The sequence below is a fragment of the Podarcis tiliguerta genome (assembly GCF_965153285.1).
Source record: "Podarcis tiliguerta genome assembly, chromosome: 1".
NCBI lineage: Eukaryota > Metazoa > Chordata > Lepidosauria > Squamata > Lacertidae > Podarcis > Podarcis tiliguerta.
Genome location: NC_139534.1, coordinates 8319930 through 8340839, shown reverse-complemented (window position 1 = coordinate 8340839; position 20910 = coordinate 8319930). Strand labels below are relative to the sequence as shown.

Sequence of the window (20910 nt, the reverse complement as noted above, 5' to 3'; positions counted from 1 at the left end):
CACCTCGAGAGTGGATGCGCGAAAGCCATGGTACACAAAAAGAGCCCTGCTCCCTCTTTCTTGCACCCTACCCTTTAACAACGTTGTAACCCTGAAAACCATTTTAGGCCTTGTTCCTTCCAACGGGTGAACTCTAGCCCAATGGTTGCCATTAATTTGATTTGAACTGATTTTATAATGAAATGGTTTTAGAATGTTGTATTATTTTACTGTTGTCAGCTGCGCTGAGCCCGGCTTCGGCTGGGAGGGCAGGATATAAATAAAATGTTATTGTTGTTGTTGTTTAGTTGTATCCGACTCTTCGTGACCCCATGGACCAGAGCACGCCAGGCACTCTTGTCTTCCTCTGCCTCCCGCAGTTTGGTCAGACTCATGCTGGTAGCTTCGAGAACACTATCCAACCATCTCGTCCTCTCTCGTCCCCTTCTTCTTGTGCCCTCAATCTTTCCCAACATCAGGGTCTTTTCCAGGGAGTCTTCTCTTGGGACCAGTTTACCATTGAATTCGCCTTACCTTACCCACTCAGCCACTTTGATAAGCGGAATTACAGGTGCTACAGGGGTCAGCAAACCTTTTCAGCAGGGGGCCGGTCCACTGTCCCTCAGACCTTGTGGGGGGCCAGACTATATTTTGGGGGGAAATAATGAACGAATTTGGGACGCGGGTGGCGCTGTGGGTTAAAGCCTCAGTGCCTAGGGCTTGCCGATCGAAAGGTCGGCGGTTCGAATCCCCGCGGCAGGGTGCGCTCTCGTTGTTCGGTCCCAGCACCTGCCAACCTAGCAGTTCGAAAGCACCCCCGGGTGCAAGTAGATAAATAGGGACCGCTTACTAGCGGGAAGGTAAACAGTGTTTCCGTGTGCGGCTCTGGCTCGCCAGAGCAGCAATGTCACGCTGGCCACGTGACCCGGAAGTGTCTTCGGACAGCGCTGGCCCCGGGCCTCTTTGAGTGAGATGGGCGCACAACCCTAGAGTCTGTCAAGACTGGCCCGTACGGGCAGGGGTACCATTACCTTTACCTTTTAATGAACGAATTCCTATGCTCCACAAATAACCGAGAGATGCATTTTAAATAAAAGCACACATTCAACTCATGTAAAAACACCAGGCAGGCCCCACAAATAACCCAGAGATGCATTTTAAATAAAAGGACACATTCTACTCATGTAAAAACATGCTGATTCCTGGACCATCTGCGGGCAGGATTTAGAAGGCGGTTGGGTCGGATCTGGCACCCGATCCTTAGTTTGCCTACCCATGTGCTACATAATATCCATTCTGCATTTGGAAGAAATCAATATTTTGGTGTGGAAGCACCCATAGTTTGGAACATCCGGCCTATTGACATCAGGCAGGTCCGTGCACTGTGCTCTTTTCAATGCTTGCTAAAAACATTTTCCATCTTCCACGATGGATGCTATTGTGGAAATTCCCCATGTTCTCTTAAGGTTTCTATTGATCTCATATCTCCAGGCAGGTATCTATTGCATTATTATGTTTCTTGTAGCTTTCCCTGTTGTTGTTGTTTTTAAAAAACTTTTTATTTATGTATAAGCAAAAGCTATTACAAAGAAAATATAAGCAGAAAAACAGACAGCCTGACAGCTGTTCCATGATCAAATAATCAAGCATTTCTGGAAGTTCTCACCAACATACACTATTGTAATCTTGAATTGAAGACACAGTGCTCTTTCCCACTATTATCCCAATATAAATCAATCTTGGCAAAACTGTGGCAGGAATTATAATGGGAGAATGTCCCTGTTTGGTTATTTTATTCCAAGCCCCAAAGTATGTTTTCTAATTGTCATGGGTCTAAAGTACTTACTTTGTTCTATAAGCCGTTGAGATGTACACTGTAAAACACCTGCTTCGTAAAACCAAGGTATTGTTGACGGTGTAGTTTCATTATCATTGACCATTGCTGTTTTAGATATAATACTTCTATCTGTCACTGCACCATCATGTGATTAAAAAAAAACAACAGCTGTTATTTCTACTACTTGTAGTCTTGTATGTTTTCCATTTTGTTTTTACGGAATATTATCTGGGCCATCTTCTTTATTTTGCTGCATTTGTTTTCTCCCAATGCAGCATGCATAGATATGATGATTTTTTATTTAGAAGGTACTCTATTTCTTATCACACAAACACATATTGTGTGGTCCAGTTCTTTTCAGATGGGGGTTTCTACATAGTAGTTTCTTATTTCAGCTTGATGAACAGTGACCTCTTCAGCTCCCCCCCCACACACTTTTGTTTTCTTTTCTGTAATAAATCTGATTTCATTTACAATGCTTTCCCAGTCTACTCTGTTTGTACATGTGCTTGCCTTCGATGACCTTTCCTCTGTGCTTTTGGCATTTCCCTGCCCCCCTTTTATATTCTGCTTTCTGGGTATTAGCCACCTCAATTCCCTCAGTTATCCACCGTCTATTGTATCAAAGTGCTATACGATATTTATCTTTACCGTTTGTATGGGCAACACAGCTCCCACTGTCATTTCTAGAAGCCTCCTTTCCCACCCCCAATTTGTTTTCCCCACATACCTTTGTTATTTTGCCTCGAACTGTTCTTATCTACCTGCTTGAAGACTTGAACATGAATATGTTGCCTTTACTCTGTGCTCATGCCCTGTTAAAACAAAACAAAACAAAGCATCAGAACAACATTGATTATGCTTTGGTGGCGTGCTTATAGATTCCTCCTACCTGTTCAGAAATATTTATTTGTAGAATGATTCTTTCTGTTTACCTTTTGGAGCCGTAAGATGAAAACTTTACATTTGTTCTTCATGTATTTTCTCTGTTTTACAATATACCTTGAGATATCTCTTAGGACAGCTTTTGATCTGCACTTCTTGCCAGCTCATTTTGAGGCTTAGTTCAAGGTGCCAGTTTTTATATTTTAAAATACAGGGGGGAATTGTCTGCGGACAAACGTTTGCTCCTTTGGCCAGTAAAGCGAGATGAGCGCCGCAACCCCAGAGTCATTCGCAACTGGACTTAACCGCAGACAGTTTTTCCAGGTCATGTGGCCAGCATGTCTAAGCCACTTATGGCGAAACCAGAGCAGTGCATGGAATCGCCGTTTACCTTCCCACCGGAGTGGTACCTATTTGTCTACTTGCACTTTGGCGTACTTTCAAACTGCTAGGTTGGCAGAAGCAGGGACTGAGCAACAGGAGCTCACCCCGTCGCGCGGATTCGAACCTCCGACCTTCCGATTGGCAAGCCCAAGGCTCAGTGGTTTGCACCACAGAGAAAATCCTCATGTCATCATGCCCATAGAGTTCTTGGATCCAAGTCGTAATTAGTTGTGTTTCCATGAGGGGACCCCCTTCTTGTTACAAAAGTTTCATAAAGTAACATTTCATTTTGCAGTTGATTGCTGTGTACGACGAGCAAGAGTCAATCTCCAAGTCTGAGGACGCCAGTGCTAGTTTGACAAATGGAAACAGCCCTGATGCTTTCGAGACGGATGTAGCTGCCCAGCTGGCTGCATTTCAGCCAATCAGAGGAGAGATTGAAGTGACACCCTCCGCTTTGAGACTAGGTACGTGCGTATGCATTTTTAGATTGATAATTATCTTGGATGAGAGGTATGCGCTGTTTCTGCAGTTCTGTGGGTGCATTTGTCATCTTCTAGGTTTGTGCACACTGATAAAAACATACTTGGAAGAAGAAGAAGCATCTCCTATTCTTATCAGCGTGCCAACTTGCTAACGTCATTGGCTAATGCATTATTCCAAATTCCGTATCTTTTACAGATGAAACAACAAAAGAGAGGGCTTTTTTATTTTTTATATTGATGCCACAGCTGTGATATGCTATTCCAAGGGAGTTGCGCCTCTAGCACCAACTTTCTTGTCTTCTAGGCATTCTAAACTCAAAGATTTTCAGGGTTCTGTGCTTTTATCTGTTGGCTAGTTTACATGTGTAAAAGGGACGCGGGTGGCGCTGTGGGTTAAACCACAGAGCCTAGGACTTGCTGATCAGAAGGTCGGCGGTTCGAATCCCCGTGACGAGGTGAGCTCCCGTTGCTCGGTCCCTGCTCCTGCCAACCTAGCAGTTCGAAAGCACACCAGTGCAAGTAGATAAATAGGTACCGCTCCGGCGGGAAGGTAAACTGTGTTTCCGTGCGCTGCTCTGATTCGCCAGAAGCAGCTTAGTCATGCTGGCCACATGACCCAGAAGCTGTACGCCAGCTCCCTTGGCCAATAAAGCAAGATGAGCGCCGCAACCCCAGAGTCGGCCATGACTGGACCTAATGGTCAGGGGTCCCTTTACCTTTACCTAGTAAAGGTACTTTTTGTAGTTTTTTTTAAAGTTTTTTTAAACCGCCTTATAATAATGAATTTATGTTTTAAATAACTAAATAAAATGCTATAATATTTTAATAACAATACTATGCATAATATATGTGAATCAGGCCAATTGGACAAATTTTCTGTAATTTCTCTTACAGTATACATGATGTATTCCACTATTTCTGTTGTTCTGGGAGAAAGCACGAGAGCTATATGCAAGGCACTGTGGTTTCTTAAGTTAGCAAATCTCCTGGCTTCTGAAATCTCAGCATGCTGCTCACAAGCATATCCGAGACCGTAAGAAGTGGAAATTACTGATGTAAACTAAAATTAAAGATGGCATTCTTAAGAAGCTGAACTACATAGCAAATTCCAGAATTTGAGGATGTTTTTGTAATCCTACATGATTGTGGAAACATAATACATAGGAATATATGTATTCCTTCGATGCTGATGACATGAAGAAAATTCTGTAGTGCTGACTGACTAGTACCTGTCAAGTTGTTAAAACAGCAAAAGTCCTTGGCATAAGGTGCCAATAAAACTCTAGATCATCATCATCATCATCATAAGCCACACATCTCACAGTGTTGCCCCAGCCACTCTGGGCGGCTTCCAGCAAATTAATAATCATAAAATAAAACAAATGAATAAATTTTGCCTAAGGAAGCAATAATGTAGACCTTGTCCCCATATTTTAGTATGGTGTGTGTGTGTGTGAAGACCAAGGAAGTATTATTTCATACAATAGTTTTCTAGACTCTGGGGCTGTTTAATGCAAATAATTTCTACTCCCCCTTAGTGGCACTTTATGCTTATGGGTCTGAGCCGTAAATTAATTATTTTTTAACATTCATCATTGCCTATTATGTTTATTTCTGTATGTTTCCTTTGTCCTTGACTTTATGTATTCCATTTGTACCTGTCAGCATAAATAGTGTGGGTCAAGGATACAGCTTCTGTCTGCAAAATATTAGTGGTACACCAGTGTCTTAAAGATAAACTGTAGCTGCCGTGTGACAGACTGCTTTTTGATACGAGTTGCCACATGATTTTATTGTCTCTTAGCTGCAAAGGTGGAAGCAAACTTAGGAAAATAAACAATATATATGTTGCTATGTTATTGTTTCAGCTACTCATTGGCATAGTTTAATTCCTCCTCACTTTCTGCCATCAAAGTCGTGTCATCTGCATATCTGAGGTTGTTGATATTTCTTCTGGCAATCTTAATTCCGGTTTGGGATTCATCCAGTCCAGCCTTTCACATGATGAATTCTGTATATAAGTTAAATAAGCAGAGACAATAAGCAGCCTTGTTGTACTCCTTTTCCAATTAACTTGCCCACGGAACTAGCCAGAGGCAATTCCTAGACATTGTTTCTATCCAACTAAATTATAGAATGCAAGGAAAAGCTTTTTTAAGTGCAGAGGAACTTCCCTTGTCTCTCTTGCCCCTGTGTTTCCTCTGCTCTGGAGGACTGGGGAAAACCAACTGGGAACAGCAACTGCGGTGTGGAAAGTGGGCAACACAGTAGTATTCAATTTCAAAAGGCAAAACTCCTCAAGAGTGAGAAGAATATTTAGAATATTGTTGAAAGGGAGAGTCAAGAGGGTCAAATCTCTCCCCAAGATGCTTGGAAGCTTTTTAAAACCATGATGATAGAAGCTTAGCTGGAATGTGTATCACAGATTAGGAACAGAACCACTAAATCCAAGACGATGCCAGCATGATTAATGAACAGAGAAGAAAGCTATAAAAGGCAAGAAGGTTTACTTTTGGAAATTGAGGGAGACGAAAGAGGAGCACAAACTGTTGAAACCAATGTAAGTTGACAGGAAAATAAAGAAGAAAAAAGAATTTGAGGAACACACTGCTAAAAACATTAAGGATAACAATAAAAAAATTCTTTAAATACACGAGAAGCAGGAGGCTAGGGAGACTGCAGAGAAATTAAATGATTTAGTTGTGTCTGTCTTCACTGCAGAAGATATAGGGCAGATTCCTGCTCCTGAACTGACTTTTTCGGGAAACGTGTTTGAAGACTTGAATCAAACAGAAGTGAAGTGAAAAGTGATGAGGTTTTAGGTTCTGTTGATAAATAAAAATGAGCAAGTCACTGGGCCCAGATGACACCTACCCGAGAGTTTATGAAGAAAATGACTCAATATGAAACTATTTTCTAAAAAAGAAGAAGCAAACTTTCCATAAAAACGACCTCCATTGCACAGGATTGGAAAGCAGCCAATGTCACACTAATTTTCCAAAGGGGACCCAAAGCTAATCCGAGTAATCACATGCCAGATAGCTAATGTGAGGTGAAAAACATTATTTGTTGGTGGAGAGCAGAAATCGGTGAATTTTTTAAAAAATAGAGGAGCAAGATTTCAGAGGAAGAATCAACATGTCTTGTACACCTGCTGTAATGGTTCTAGGGATTGCTTGTGCGTAAATTGCCTTTACTCCTGGCTAGGTTGCATGGCTGAACCCTTTCTGACAGGACAGCCTCTATTCCGTGGCTGCCTCAGTCGCTGGCAGAATCCGTCAGTGGGCGTTTCTTAAACCACTTCCAACATAAAAGCTGCTTGACGCCCAGTCTCCTCCCCCGTTGCCTGCGCGAAAGCTTTCTGCGCAGGGTGGGTGTGGGCAAAGGAGCACTTGTCCCCTCTCCGCTGGTCTCCTACGAAGAGTCCTGGAGCCACCTCTCCGCTTCCTCTATCTCCTTCCCTTCACCACTGGTGTTACGTTGATTTCCTTCCCCAACGTATGGGCTATCCCTCCTCCTACTAGGGCCCTCTCCACCATCATCCGGGAGCCCTCTCACCGCCTCCCGCTCCGATGGCAGTTCCCTGACACCCGCCTTGGCAAGTTCCTTGAGACCTGGCTGTCATGGCATAAGACTGGTTCCCCTTACAGATTGGAAACTATGAGGCTACAGAGAGGAGGAGGAGTAAGCAGAAAGTTCTAACAATGGAGATGGGTGGGACCCCCCCAATGTTTAGCATTGGGACTGGCGCCATAACACTTGTTCACTTCCCTATATACTTTTAAAACATAAACGGTAAAAGCAGTCATGATACGCTGGGCTCAGGGCATTTGCCACAACATACTTATGAGTGAATGGAAAAGGCTATGGAAAGAGGACATTAGATTTACCGCCTGCTACAACCTTAGAGAGAATGTTTTAAAGATGCAATACAGATGGTACCTAACCCCGGCCAAGTTGGCCAAAATGTATAAGAAAAGCACAGACAGGTGCTGGAGGTGTAAAGAGGGGAATGGCACCTTCATACATATGTGGTGGGAGTGTAAGAAGTTAAGAGAATTCTGGAATGTCATCTATAATGAAATGGAAAAAAACTGTTTAAACTCTTTCACAAAAACCCCGGAAGCCTTCCTGTTTGGTATCAGGTTTGCAGAAATCAAGAAAATTTATAGACCCTTATTTATGTATGCCACCACAGCAGCAAGAATCTTGATAGCCGAAAACTGGAAAAGCAATATTATCCCCACCAAATCAGACTGTTTAAGAAAAATGATTGAATATCTACATCTTGCAGAACTAACAGGGAGAATAAGAGGAAAGACTATTCAAAAAGTTAACAATGAATGGTCAACTTTTAAAGAATATCTTAAAAACCATACGGACAATGCAAGTCTCCTGGCAGATATAGATTAAATCTTGAAAATAGAGGAAAGGTATGATAAAATCTGGTTAGATAAATACAAAAGAAAAGTAGAATAACAAATACGAGATGCGTACAGAGTTAAGTTTCATAACAAGGTATAAAGAGAAGAGTTGGAAGTCTATTATGTGTGGTGTACATGTAGGATATGTTGGTATGTGAGGTATGTAAATATGTAATGTATTTGTTAAGTTTTTTGTTACTTGAAGTACAATAAATAAAATGTGAATAGAAAGATAGTGTTGGAAGTTCAGTAACAGGCCAAACCCATGCCAATTCATCAGGGAGTAAGGAGGCTACAGAACATGTCTGGTGTTGAAACTGCTTTTAGATGACTCCAACTACAAATACGGAGGCTGCTGAAGAGGCTAGACACCATCTTGGCTGTGAGTCCTGGAAGACCTGGTTCCCTCCTTGCTGGCCTTTTCCAACCTGGCGTAGGAGGTTAGAGCCCTGACTGACTCCAGCTACAAAAGCTGCTGAACAGACTCTTGGGCTGTATTATTATTTAGGGTATTTTGTTGAGGTTTGTTGTTATTGATACTAAATTTTGTATCTTTTTTTAAAAAAAATTACAATGATTTATGTGGAAGTTGTTCCAATTTGGTTGTGTGCTTTTTGATCTGATTTATTTATTATGTTTGTAATTATGTAAACCTTCTCATGTTGTAAGCCACCTTGAGCATGGTTTTATCTAAAGAAAGGTGGCACAGAAATAAAATGCTGGCGATGAGGTACTCTAAGGCGTTCACAAGGCCTAGTTTCTTCTGTTACTAAAATTCACAGAACTAAAAGTCCAGATGTTCAATGAATGCATGCTAATAGATTCAATGACTTCCCCCTTCATTACTCAGTATTTTTGTCTTGATGGTGTGGTATAAAGCTTACTTGGTTCTGAAAATCTGACTGACCAATTTCTAGCTATCATATCTCTCTGTTAATAAATATTCTTCTATTGTTTACATCTCTCAACGCCATCCCCCCCCCCACTGTTAACAGTTTAAATCCATAATGCAGATGAAAATCGTCTTGTCCTATTTCTGCATGACTGGAATACAATCTGACTTGCTAAATTACGGGTGAGCTGACCCTGCTTAGGATTTTTTTTTAAAAAAACACAACCACACACACAAAGTGTTGGAGAGTGGTTTTAATTAGAATAGATATGTGGCTAATCATATCACAGATACAGAAGAGAGAAAAGTGTGATTGGAATAGAATATCTACATATCAGTCTTCTCTATGTACCGTATTTTTTGCTCTATAAGACTCACTTTTTCCCTCCTAAAAAGTAAGGGGAAATGTGTGTGCGTCTTATGGAGCGAATGCAGGCTGCGCAGCTATCCCAGAACCCAGAACAGCAAGAGGGATCGCTGCTTTCGCTGTGCAGTGATCCCTCTTGCTGTTCTGGCTTCTGAGATTCAGAATATTTTTTTTTCTTGTTTTCCTCCTCCAAAAACTAGGTGCGTCTTGTGGTCTGGTGCGTCTTATAGAGCGAAAAATACAGCAACTTTCTTGATTAAGTACTATATTCCAGAGGTTTTGCATACACATGCACAACATATATTTACTTTGGGAACTTTCCTTACAGCAGTTCCACACTAAGTAAAGGGCACTTCCTTCCTGCTTGTACATCAGAGTTACAGTGATGGCCCCCATGCCCAACACTTGAAGTGTGGTTGCCATAACCATATGAACATGCAGCTGAGACAAGATGAAGACTTTGAGCATGATATAGTTGTGATGATTACTTTTAAAACTGTTAAGTGTGGCTATGTGTAAAGGTAAAGGTTCTGGTTGTTATATCTGATTGTTATATTTCTTTAAATATTCACCAAAGCATTCCCACTCTTTTTAAAAAAATCGACTCATCCTGATTTCTTTTCCTTTTCAGTCAACATTGCAGGCTCCATGTATTCTGTTAGCTTATTCTGCCAGTCTACTTTTGCGGGACTATTTTTGTTTTTCTACCTTTGGGCATAAATTATTCTGGCCGCTGTTGTTGCATAAAGACTAAGTACTTTGCTTGGGCATTTCCCCCCTTTTGTTTGGGATTTATATCAGGTGGTAAACTTTTCTGTTTTAGAAACATAGTATATGAAAGTTTCAAATAGCAAAGACCTCTTGGAATAACAGAAAAAGCATATTTTAATGAATATGTAAATTAAAAAAACAAAGTAAGATTTTAACAGGGTTGGTTTAAGATTTTGACAAAGATGTTTCCATTCTCGAAATAATGCAGCTGAAATTGGAAGAAAGGTTTTTATATTCAGTGCTTTTTTTCTGGGGGTACGCAGGGGTACACATACCCGTAAGGATTTTGTGAATCTAAGTTTGGCCTCATTGAGGGGCAGTATTTCAATATGAGTAGGATATCTATATATATCTATATATATCTATATATATAGATATAGATATATGCTCTGTTTATATGATTAGCTTGGAAAGAGAGAATCAGGCCATTCCTTTAACATTAATTCTTCAAAGTGTTTTATGATTTTCCCCAAAATGAACATGATTCAGTTTACACATGCACTGCCTTCTCGTCCCAAGTATAAATCTAGTGCGTTGTATTAATTGCTAGACTTATTCAGAGTAGAACCGTTGAAATAAATATCAATAACAACAACAGCAACTAAACCCAACCGAACATCCTAAACAATATCACAGACCGAAAGCTGTTCAGCAGTTTTTGTAGATGGAGTCAGTCAGGCCCCTGCAATCCTCATCTTTTGTAGTTGGAGTCATATAAAAGCAGCTTCAGCACCAGACATGCTCTGTAGCCTCTTGGCCTCCTGTTGTAGATCTTCCCGTGCTTTAGCGCTGTTAAAACATCAGGCATGGGTTTGGCCAGCTAATTTCAGTGGGTCTGTTTCTAAGTAGAACTTAGTTGGATGAACCCGAGTTGTTCCAGGTGATTGGTCTAGTTGTCCTTGAGCCTAAGCATTGGATCTACGACTTGGCTGCATAACGCAATGTGACATAATGAGTGCTGAATAATTAAAACACAAGCTGAAAAAGAAAATCAGGCTGCATAGAAAGCAGGATTTATTCTGGCAATTAAAAAAAAAAAAAGTTTGTCAAGTGTTTAGTACTTGGCACTGAAGGGGTAATTAGAGCTGGCATCAACCCCAGTTCCTCCATTAGAAAAGGAAGCTCAAGCGCTACATTGCATTCCTTGGTCTCCGCCACGCTAAACTTTTTTGCATCATTTCTTACTAATAGGGATGAGTCTCAAGAGGCAGAAGGCATGCCTGCAAGTTGGAAAACTTAGGGGGAAATAATAGAACGCAATGGTTTGGCCAACATCTGCTCCTTGGTATAAGAACTCAGTTTCCTTTTTCATCCACATCTAGCCAATACAATATTTAGCCTACAAATTATACTGTAGAGCAGTGCTTCCCAATTGGTGGCTCATGTAACTCACCCAGGGTGTGATGGCCTAGGAATTGGATTCAGATGCTGAACCTGACTCCAAAACAAGGTTTGTGGTTTGTTGATCCAGAAGAAGCTGTGATCTATAAGCCAACAACAAACGATGGTTTAAGGCTCATTGGCACTTGTAGCTTGTTGTTGTTGTTTAGTCGTTCAGTCGTGTCCAACTCTTCGTGATCCCATGGACCAGAGCACGGCAGGCACTCCTGTCTTCCACTGCCACCCGCAGTTTGGTCAGACTCATGTTTGTAGCTTCGAGAACACTGTCCCATCATCTCGTCCTCTGTCGTCCCCTTCTCCTTGTGCCCTCCATCTTTCCCAGCATCAGGGTCTTTTCCAGGGAGTCTTCTCTTCTCATGAGGTGGCCAAAGTATTGGAGCCTCAGCTTCAGGATCTGTCCTTCCAGTGAGCACTCAGGGCTGATTTCCTTCAAAATGGATCGGTTTGATCTTCGTTTTTTTGATGTTGAGCTTCAGACCATATTTTGTGCTCTCCTCTTTCACCCTCAATAAAAGGTTTTTTAATTCCTCCTCACTGCCATCAAGGTTGTGTCATCTGCATATCTGAGGTTGTTGATATTTCTTCCAGCAATCTTAATTCCGGCTAGGAATTCATCCAGCCCAGCCTTTCGCATGATGAATTCTGCATATAAGTTAAATATGCAGGGAGACAAAATACAGGCTTGTCGTACTCCTTTCCCAATTTTGAACCAATCAGTTGTTCCATATCCAGTTCTAACTGTAGCTTCTTGTCCCACATAGAGATTTCTCAGGAGACAGATGAGGTGGTCAGGCACTCCCATTTCTTTAAGAACTTGCCATAGTTTGCTGTGGTCGACACAGTCAAAGGCTTTTGCATAGTCAATGAAGCAGAAGTAGATGTCTTTCTGGAACTCTCTAGCTTTCTCCATAATCCAGCGCATGTTTGCAATTTGGTCTCTGGTTCCCCTGCCTCTTCTAAATCCAGCTTGCACTTCTGGGAGTTCTCGGTCCACATACTGCTTGAACCTTCCTTGTAGTTCTCAGTGAACCAATGACAGGACAGAAGCCAACTGGAATTTGGAACCTCTGTATTGATGATCAAACATTTTTTATCAGCGAGCCAATCTGAATGCATTTTCTCAAGAGTATATTTCAAACCCATACACTTGCACACATAAACCTGCACATTTTTATTATACGTATATCATGCCAAATTCCAAATTCAAGTACATTTATTTGCGTCTATATTAGTCAAAAATAGAACACTGCATTTTTAAATCCTCTAGCTAATATAGCAGATGCGTTCCGGTTTCATAAACCTACTTCCAGTTGTTTGTAAGTGATAGAAAATCATTTTGGGCCAATTAGCGTTCATTCTTGGCACTACTCCAAGGGTAAATTAATTTGGAAACAGTTGAAAAGAGGGGGGGGGGGACTTCATTCCTAGTGTTTTAAGTTAAGTTTTTTTAATTAAAAAAAAATCACCACATTTACCACATTAGACAGAAGAAAGACTAGTTTTCCCCCCTTTAACTTCACAAGACTTCAACTGACACAGCATGGTAGCTGCTTTTCTGAATTATCTGAAGTTTTTTGGCTGGTCTTGAAGATGAATGACATTTAGAGTACATTGGCAATGATAAAAGTACAAACGAATTTGAGGACCTGTTGGAGATATGCTACAGTAATTTAAAATGTCTTTTATTACATATGGTAATCCAAGCTATGGCTTATAGGGACTGTGTGGGCTCCCACAAGAGCCAGTGTGGTGTAGTGGTTAAGTGCAGTGGACTTGTAATCTGGTGAACCGGGTTCGATTCCCCACTCCTCCACATGCAGCTGCTGGGTGACCTTGGGCCAGTCACACTTCTCTGAAGTCTCTCAGCCCCACTCACCTCAGAGTGTTTGTTGTGGGGGAGGAAGGGAAAGGAGAATGTTAGCCGCTTTGAGACTCCTTAAAGGGAGAGAAAGGTGGGATATCAAATTCAAACTCTTCTTCTTCTTCTTCTGTTTTGCTCCACCTAGGTCCTTTTTTTTTTTTTTGCTGCCAAGTGGGTGCAAATCTATTTCCTGGAGCCTTCACATTCATGTGGTACCACTAAGCCAGAGTTTGGTTTACCGTACCGTGTGAAGCAGCTCAGTGCAATACAGTCATACTTTGGTTCTCGAACGGAATCTGTTTCGGAAGTCTGTCCAACTTCTGAAAACGTTCAGAAACCAAGGCACAGCTTCCGATTGGCTGCAGGAGCTTCCTGTGGAGAGCCAGCGTGGTGTGGTGGTTAAGAGCAGTGGACTCGTAATCTGGGGAACCGGGTTCGCTTCCCCGTTCCTCCACATGCAGCTGCTGGGTGACCTTGGGCTAGTCACACTTCTCTGAAGTCTCTCAGCCCCACTCACCTCACAGAGTGTTTGTTGTGGGGGAGGAAGGGAAAGGAGAATGTTAGCCGCTTTGAGACTCCTTCGGGTAGTGATAAAGTGGGATATCAAATCCAAGCACAAACCGCGTCGGACGTTCGGCTTCCAAAAAACGTCCGCAAACCAGAACACTCACTTCCGAGTTTGTGGCGTTCAAGAGCCAAAACATTCAAGCCACAAGGCGTTTGAGTACCAAGGTACAACTGTATACAAATTATCAAAATGGTATCAAAGTTGTACAAAATAATAACAATAAAGGTTTAAAAGGGCTATACGCAGAAAAGTTCTCTATTTGCTTGTTTTTACTTTTACTCTATAAATGATGCTTCCTGGGCATTAAATTCAAACAGTATTTGTTTATACAGTGGTACCTCAGGTTATGTACTTAATTCGTTCCGGAAGTCCGTACTTAACATGAAACTGTTCTTAACCTGAAGCACCACTTTAGCTAATGGGGCCTCCCGCTGCCGCTGCGCCACCAGAGCATGATTTCTGTTCTCATCCTGAAGCAAAGTTCTTAACCTGAAGCACTATTTCTGAGTTAGTGGAGTCTGTAACCTGAAGTGTATGTAACCTGAAGCATATGTAACCCAAGGTACCACTGTAATAACAAATATTTTACCCCATTTCTGGATATTCCTAGTTCCCTTTTAATGCGCACGGTTACCATGTCCCATTGATTCAACACCTCTTCATACTTTCCCTAATCCTTCTGCACAGTGGTTAGATTGATCACATTACACTGCTCCAACATTTTCTCACTTTCTATTTAACTATTTAACTTATTTGGTTTCTGTGTATTCTTCCATGCTTTGGTATACATACTACTTTGCAATAATCCCAAGCACAGTGGTAGCTTAGCCAATTGCAAACACAAAACTGTGGTAATTTAGGAACCGTTGGAGGACTCCTAAGAAGTTTTGATTTTCTGTTGGTGGAAGAAGATTGGAAAAAAATTAAAGCCTATCTACAAAAACATTGTAAAATTAATGAATGTTAGAAGGATGCTGGAATGAAGTTATATGGTTTTAGCAGAAATGTAATAAAGACTTAAGTAAAAGTGGATTGATAACGGGATAAAATGAAAAATTTAAGGTTAGACTGTTAAGATAAATCATAGAACAAAAATTGAGTAAGATGGAAAGAATTTGCTGAAATAGTTAATTGAAATAGAATACAAAAAAGGGAGGTGTGAGGAGGTCGATGAACCAAGTTAATGAAAGGTAAAGATATGGAATATTGGATGTGTATGTTTAATGTATTTTTTTTTTCATTTTTCTCTTTTTTTCTTCTTTTTTGTATTGTTGTATTGGTTTTTTTATTGTAACTGTAATGTATGTTTTGTTAAATTTATATTGTTTCTTTTTCTTCCTTTTTCTTTTTTCTGTAATTTCCAAACCTCTAATAAATATTTTTTTTAAAAAAAGAAGCTTTTATTTTCTGCGAGTTGTAGAGAGGAGTTAGGTCTAGATTGGTTCCCCCCTGTCATTTCTCTTGCATACTGAAAAACAACAACAACAACCAGTTTCATTTCCCCTGCTAACTTCTGTATTGGCTTTTAGCATGTCACCCGATCAGTCTTTGTTTTGTATTGGTGATGTGAAGTAGCAGAACAACTTTAGAGTTTATGCAGGACATGTTGCATTAATCAATTAAATTCCTAGCGTCATATTTCTATCCTTCATTTTGCTTTTGTCTTCAGGGACACCACTTTTGGTGAGAAGGAGCAGTGATCCCGCCCTAGGCCCACCTGTCGAATTTGCTGCTGGAGCTTTGAATGCCAATGAACATGTTCTGAAGACATCTGCGACAGTAGGTATCTTGTGCTTCTGAATTCTGTTACCATTGTTCCTGGTAATATCAGACTACTTAGAAATTAATATTAAGTAGCAGCAGGTAGTAGCTTGTTCCAAAGAATCACAGGAAGAGTTCCACTTGAATCCGGGTGGGCAACCTTTTTGGCCTTGAGTGGGTGGGCAGTTGGGGGCCAACGACCAAGGCTGGAGCCAATGATTGGCATGGTCTGGGTAAATGGTGAGTGTGGCTTTTCGTACTAGGTCAAGGGGGCTCCTTGCTCCACCTTCGACAGCAGCCCTCCATGCTCTCCAAAATTATCCACCTGAGGAGTTGGTAGGGGGATCTCCAACAGCATATGTAATGTAGCATATTCTGCTTTAGTTTAGAGCCAGTGTGGTGTAGTGGTTAAGAGCGGTGGACTCATAATCTGGTGAACCGGGTTCGATTCCCCACTCCTCCACATGCAGCTGTTGGGTGACCTTCGGGCTAGTCACACCGCTGAGGTCTCTCATCCCCACTCACCTCACAGAGTGTTTGTTGTGGGGGAGGAAGGGAAAGGAGATTGTGAGCCGCTTTGAGACTCCTTTGGGTAGTGATAAAGCGGGATATCAAATCCAAACTACTACTACTACTCCTCCTCCTCCTCCTCTTCTTCTTCTTCTTCTTCTTCTTCTTCTTCTTCTTCTTGTTTCACTCTCTTGTACGAATGTGTGTGACTGTTGGGTTGCCATTTTTAGCACTGTGCAGAACCCAGACCATTTTGGTGCTGCATTTAATAGCAACCACAATCACATGAGATACGAAAATGCAGACTCTTTCCCTGCATAATGTGTGATTATTTAAATTCGATGTGAGTAAACTTTGGCCCTCCAGATGTTGTCGGACTACTTCCATGACCATTGGCCTTGTTGTACTTCAGCAATGCCTTCTGGGCCAAGGGTTTTGCACACTTGATAAAAATGACAAAACTAATAAACCCTCTGATTATTTCTTACATCAGTGATATGCGGCAATTGTGTTAACTTCAGGTACAGACTCCGGTTGGGACTCCTAAGATACATGTATGGGTTTTTTTAAGGAGCCATCATTCGAGCCTTCTATGTATGATATGGAAAATGCCCGTGTAATATTTGTGTATTCGCAGCAACGAAAAGGTCGTATGAACTGTAAAGTCTCTTTTTTTCATGCATACACCCAGACCCATGGGTTTTCTCACCCGTGATGCAGTTCTGTTGCACTCACAGTTGTTGAAGCTAAGCACGTCTGTCCCTGTACTCTGTCTGGGCTTGGAAATTCCCTGGAAAACATGCAAGCCACCGAGTTCCTTGGGGAACGAGGGGAGTGTTAAATACAATACAAATACAAAATGGGAGGCTCATTGCTTAATAGCATTGAATTCACGCCAAATTATTTGACTTGGTTTATATGCAACTTTCTGAAGGTGTTAACCAGCTCTTACTGTTACATTTAATCTTTGATAACAGTCAGGGCAAAGCAGGTGAAGAATGATTGCAGTAATAATATGGATGTCTTTTATAACTTATGTCATTGGTTCTAACTAGCATGAGTTTTATACATCCAGATATTGATGCTGTCCACTCACTATAAATGAGATTATTTTTTTCTTTATAAAGCTATTAAATATCAGAGTTGATATTTATGGAAAATTCTGTGGGGATGTAGGATTCGTGGTTTGACTTGGCTTTCTCTTTGCAAAACTGAAGGTTTCCCCGTGAAATTGGAAGTATTTACTAATGTAGCATGTACACACCTATTTCCTAGAACAAATATGGACAGAAATCAAAGAGTCATAATGAACTCATTAATATACATCTTCTACATTAAGCTGAGTTTGGAGTATGGTTAATTAATATTGCACTGTTAGGCCACACCACCAGGAAGATGCTCGAAGGAGACACAGGATTTAGATTTAGTTCAAAGAGGAAAATACAGTAAAGGTTAGGATTCCCTGTATAGATGTTTCAGGGGAAAACAACCCAGATCTGAGAGAATGAGCCATGGGCCTTTTGCAAGTTCTATAACCAAGCTGATGAAAGAATTATATACAGAACATGCAATTCATATTTCCATCACAGAAGCTCAGTATGCTTTCCTGTGTTGTAAAAATTCTGAGCATAAGACCAGATATGTGTATCGCTTTAAGTGAAATAAAGGTAGAATACTTTGATCTATGTGGTTTGCTGAATAAGGGAGTGATTGCAACGTTGGTTAATCTTTTATTTTTTAAAAAAAAAATATTAGAAATTTCAACACAATAGTTTTAACAAAAATACATTATCCACATTGTCCCCCCTCCATTTTCCCCTCCCCCCCCAAACAGAAAACCCACCACCCGCCCAACCCCCGGACTTCCCTCAACTCCTTTCTCGTTTCTCAACACCTCTTTCTATCTGCATGTTATAAAATTGTAAAGATCCTCAAATTATCTATCTATATATTACAATAAAGAGTTTGTGAATGTTAATTCAAAACCTGTCAAAGAGTCCAGTTCATTTTGTTGCTTCTTCAGGTATTTCATAAAAGGGTCCCATTCGTCTTTGAAATCACCGTTATCCTTCTCACGTAGTTTGTGTGTCAGTTTTGCCAATTCCGCACAGTCCATCAGTTTTTCTTGCCACAATTCTTTCGTCAGGATTTCCTCATTCTTCCATCCTTATGCTATTAAGACTCTTGCTGCCATTGCCTCATACATAAAAAAAAAATTTGATTTCTTTGGCAGGTCATTTCCCATAACCCCTAATAAGAAAGCTTCGGGCTTTTCCACAAATGTTAAATGAAACATTTTCTTTAACTCATTATATATCATTTCCCAAAACATTTTAATTTTACTGCAATCCCACCACATATGATAAAAAGTCCCTTCTTTTTCCTTACATTTCCAACATAGGTTTGAGCCAGTTTTATACATTTCCCCTAATTCTACTGGTGTTATGTACCATCTGTGGTTAATCATTTTTAAGAAGAGTTTCATGGTGTCGTGCTGTAGCTCAGTGAGCCATAATAGGCAGAAGGACGGATGTGTAGAGACTTTGCTTTAGCAGAATTTGTTTATAGTGAATAATATGTTACCTAGTTTATTTTATATCTGACATACACAATCACAAATAATTAATTGGAAAATGAAATGGCACATGATCTAAATTCATAATGTAGGCGGTGTACATGTAGGCTTGGAAGAAATGAACAATTTACCGAGCACGTTTACCAAAAGGATGTTGTGTTCCAGGAAGAAGAGCTTTCTATCTAGTCTTCCCAATTCAACTAGATTGTTTTCTTGTAATTAATAAAAGTCAGGTCTGGTGTTGCCCTGAAGTATGAACTAAATATTGCTTCAGTTAACTTGAACATGTCGATGGATTAAGTCGTATTTCCTTACAGTTAATGATTTAGAAGGTTGTAATAAATGTACAAGGAACCGGGTGGCGCTGTGGGTTAAACCACAGAGCCTAGGACTTGCCGATCAGAAGGTCGGCGGTTCGAATCCCTGCGACGGGGTGAGCTCCCGTTGCTCAGTCCCTGCTCCTGCCAAACTAGCAGTTCGAAAGCATGTCAAAGTGCAAGTAGATAAATAGGTACCGCTCCAACGGGAAGGTAAACAGCGTTTCCGTGCGCTGCTCTGGTTTGCCAGGAACGGCTTAGTCATGCTGGCCACATGACCCGGAAGCTGTACACCGGCTCCCTCGGCCAATAAAGCGAGATGAGCGCTGCAACCCCAGAGTCGGTCACGACTGGACCTAATGGTCAGGGGTCCCTTTACCTTTTACCTAATAAATGTACTAATTTTAAATCTCAAGCCAATGATGTGAGATAGTTATGAATATTCGCATGTATAATATATAAGCTCAAATACGTGGCCATAAGTTGGTGTTTTATTGCCACTTGCAGAACCACTATTGGTCAAATGAGTTGCGTAAGAAAGGAAAGAGGAAGAAGAAATGAAATGAAAATACCTTCCATTGTTGAGAATTTGGAACAAATATTGTTGAGGACAGTGGCCTCAACCTCAGACCTTTTCTGTTTACACTTTACCATGTGACTTTTTCTCTTCATAAGACAATTTGTATGTACAGCACGCATGTTTGCATTGGAAGTAAAATAGCAGTGGAAGTAAAATAGCAACCAGTTCAGTTCTGCCAGAGCTTATGTAAGAGTTAAGATATTTGGATTGGGTTTCTGTTTTCTCCCACAAGCTGGCGTTCCTTGAATGGTGATCTACTTGCACTTCTAAGGTGAGCATTTTTGGATCCAACACAAGATAAAAATGTTGGTTCAGAAGTTTTGTCTAGGTGCTTTATTGATTTGTAGCAAGATCACGCTACACTTTAGAATATGTTGCAACAATATGTAGCAAGCTCTGATAGCTCCACCTACTAGGAATTTATACATAAATTATGCATATCAAAATTGGTTCCCTTTTATGCATTGTGGGTATATAATTTGTAATTTGGAAAAAGGTTCATACTTAATCAGAAGCTTTTTATGTTTCATGTTCTTGCTTTTAAAAAGAAAAAGAACAAAGGTCAAGCCTCCGGTTCTTATACGGCTAATTGTAATTTTAAAGTATTAGCTATTGTGATTTAAGTGTTTTAACATTAGCATAATAGTATGATGTACTAGGCCAATTGATACCATTGTACATAATTTCATATGGCTGGGTTCATTTGGAGATGAAACAATGTTGCAATTCAAAAGATTATATTTGAGCTAAAGCGATATCAATCACTTATCCACTAACACACACACACACACACACACACACACACGGTATGTTTCAAAAAAGTGCAGAGTAAATTACCTTTTAAATAGCACTATTTAATTTTTAAACCATTAAATCACACATACGGATGGAGTGTTTCTTGACCCGGAGAATTAATAGTTGCAGAATGTGTACTTCCAGCTGTTCAATTAGGCCATGGTTGTGAGAGTGAAATATTATGCGCCTCTGTGTTTTCAAAATGATCTCTCTCTTGCTAGGATTTTTTTCATTTTATTTTTTGCGCTGTTCTTCTTTTGCTCTGCTCAGATTGGAAAGTTTTGCATCCTTGCCCGTGTATTCCTAATTAAATTCAAAGATGTGCGCAGAATGTTATGTCCTTGACAGAGACGTTACATTATATTACAAAATGTAGTTGTATGCCTAGCTGTAATTAATGAATTATGTAGACGCCTTCTATGCTTAATTTGTAGTTGTACGATGTTAAAATCAAGGCTGCATCTTTGAGATGCAGCTTGGCTTCCCCTTGACAATTTAAATAATGAATTTAAGGATTG

At 40.5% G+C, this 20910-nt stretch overlaps 1 protein-coding gene across 2 annotated transcripts in view; it reads left to right on the top strand.

The window, feature by feature from the left end:
* The window catches only part of PARD3B (par-3 family cell polarity regulator beta), a 588896-nt gene that overhangs the window by 131769 nt on the left and 436217 nt on the right, over nt 1–20910 (top strand). For both annotated transcript variants that reach the window (XM_083400643.1, XM_083400642.1), the window contains exons 3-4: nt 3381–3552; nt 15524–15633. In XM_083400643.1, coding sequence (XP_083256769.1) covers nt 3381–3552; nt 15524–15633 — 282 coding nt within the window. The remainder of the gene's footprint in view (nt 1–3380; nt 3553–15523; nt 15634–20910) is intronic.